This window comes from Emiliania huxleyi (genome assembly GCF_000372725.1).
Source record: "Emiliania huxleyi CCMP1516 unplaced genomic scaffold EMIHUscaffold_2888, whole genome shotgun sequence".
Lineage (NCBI taxonomy): Eukaryota > Haptophyta > Isochrysidales > Noelaerhabdaceae > Emiliania > Emiliania huxleyi.
The window spans coordinates 1-2,207 of record NW_005199862.1 but is presented as its reverse complement, the minus strand read 5'-3'; the positions used below and the strand labels follow the sequence as shown (position 1 = coordinate 2,207).

The 2,207-nt window shown below is 62.8% G+C and overlaps 1 protein-coding gene across 1 annotated transcript; it reads right to left on the bottom strand.

The window, feature by feature from the left end:
- Positions 1–1,553: 1,553 nt before the first annotated feature.
- Positions 1,554–2,198, bottom strand: EMIHUDRAFT_254931 (hypothetical protein; the record flags this gene model as incomplete). Its single annotated transcript, XM_005775950.1, has 2 exons — positions 1,554–2,123; positions 2,172–2,198. The coding sequence occupies 2 exons, from the start codon at positions 2,196–2,198 to the stop codon at positions 1,554–1,556; spliced, it is 597 nt and encodes a 198-aa protein (XP_005776007.1).
- Between the last annotated feature and the right edge of the window lie 9 nt (positions 2,199–2,207).

The following is a 2,207-nucleotide window of genomic DNA, read 5'->3' as shown; positions in this document are numbered from 1 at the left end:
AATTGTGCACTAAGAGCGACGTGTCGCATGATGTAGCACAAGCAGGTCGACCGGAGTCCTTGGGCTCGAGGCAGACGAGCTCGTGCTCCCTTCCCCACTTGTCGGTGAAGCGAACGATGAGCGAGTCAGCGTCGAAGCGGCCGGTCTTTGGGTCGCGACGCATGGTGTAGTCTAGCAAGGTCTCGTCGAGGTGGGTGGGCGACGCAAAGCTCAGCGGCTCCTTGGGTAGTTGGAGCTCGTCGCGCCAGCGGAGGAGCGTCCACGCGAGCCAGGCGTGGGACAGCGCTATCCGCAAAGGCTCGACCAGCTGCGGCGGCTCGTCGGCAAAGGTCGTCCACTCCTTGGCGTACGGCTCAAAGCCGGTGTGCGAGTGGAGCATCTGCGTGTCGAGGCGCCACAGCATCTCGCCCTCAAAGATGATGTCTCGCGACAGCTGGACGTACTTGCGAGTCTGATCCATCGCGCCGTCATACGGCACCTGCTTGCCCTGAGCCAGCCGAGTTTCTCCTCGGCATATGAGAGGTTGTGCTTGGCGCGGCAAGTTGGGCAGCGCTTGCAGTAGAGGAGCCCGCCAAAGCGCCCGTGCGTGCAGTATACGGTCGGATGGACGGGCTCGTCGCTGACCACAAGGCACACCTTCTGCCCTTGCAAAGCGCAGACGGCGCAGAACTCAATCTGCGGGACCAGGTGGAGCGGCGTGGATTTCTCCTGCTCATGGAAGCGCTTGCGGTCGAGAAGATCCACGAGAGCGCTGATGCCCGCCTCGCTCTCGATGCTGCTGACGAGGACGTTGATGGTCGTGGACGCGTGCTTTGTTTGCATGTCGGCAGCGATGAGCTCTGCGCGGTCGGGTGTGTCGACTGGGTAGCGGGCCATGCCGAGGAGAAGCGCGACGATCTCGTCCTCACTCTCGAGCGGCCGCAGCTTCGTGGAGAACCGCCTCAGGCCGGCGGCGAGATGGACGGTGTCGGCGGCGCAAAGCATTGCAAGCCGAGCGTGCCTCTTTCAGTCTTGTTTAAACTCTTTCAGTCTCAATCTCAAATCTCGAGTCACGCTGCCCGAGTAGATTTCGGTGGTCCGCAAGTGATGTTTTTCGAACGATGCGAGATAAAGGCGTTGGAAGGTTGAGGAAGTTCACAGCATTCTGCATCGAAAACGGAATCTCTCTTGCTTGCAGTCTCAGTCTCTCCCACCCCTCATCGAAATCTCAAACTCCCAAAGCGAAATCCGAAAAGGAATCTTGTCCATTTGAGATCTCACGCGCTTCCTCTAGAAACTCACACCGAGCGACGGGAAGACTGAGATTTCGTGGCTGAAGTCTCGACGAAGATTTGGGAGATCTCAAGGGCGGGACTAGAGACTGAGATCTGCCCTGAAATCTTCAGGTCTCACTCCTCTCAATCTCTAAGAAAGACTAGAGATTTCCATGACTGAAAGCAAGCGAGTGTTTGCAGGTTGCACTCTTGCAGTGTAGGTGTTTCCGCACAAGTGTGAAGTAAGAGTGTTGAGTGCTGAGTGGGGCTCTGGGGCGAGACGCTATCTGCGCGCTAAAATCAGCTATGCTCCAGCGGCGATGGTGGCGGCGGCGGCGCGGCCGACCGCGAGAGGTAGACGCCGAGCGACCAGCTCGGCTTGAGGGTCACGCCCGGAGCGACCTCGAACGAGCGGCAGAGGTAAAAGCTCGCTCCCTCGTCGGCGAGGCCTGCGAGCCCTAGCAGCTCTGCGGGCAGCAGCCCAGCGTACGCCTCGTGCCGGCTCGCCACGGCCCCGCCCCTCGCCCACTGCTGCAGGTGCTCCCGCAGCGCCGCGACCAGCGCCGCCTTGCCCACCACCCGCTGACCCACCTGCCGCGCCAGCCCGGCGAAGCGGCCGCCGTACTCGTCTGCGGAGCCGCAGGCTCCGACCATTTCGATGGCGACGAGCGTGCCGCGTAGCTGGCCGCGCCGGCCAGAGGCGGACACCTCTGCCGCAAGCCGCGCGCCAAAGGCCTCGATCGCGCAACTCCGCGCGTCTTCGTCGGCCGCGCCGTCCGCCCGCTCGCAGAGCGAGGCGGCGGCGTCGATCAGCCCGTGCGTCACCGAGAGGAAGCTGGCCGCTGCGCCCGGAGGGTCGTGCCAGCCGACCTGCAAAGGTCGGGGACGATCTCAGCACCGACACTCCCGGGCAGCGACAGCAAGGCCGCTCGCCTGCGAGGTCATCCCGCCGCC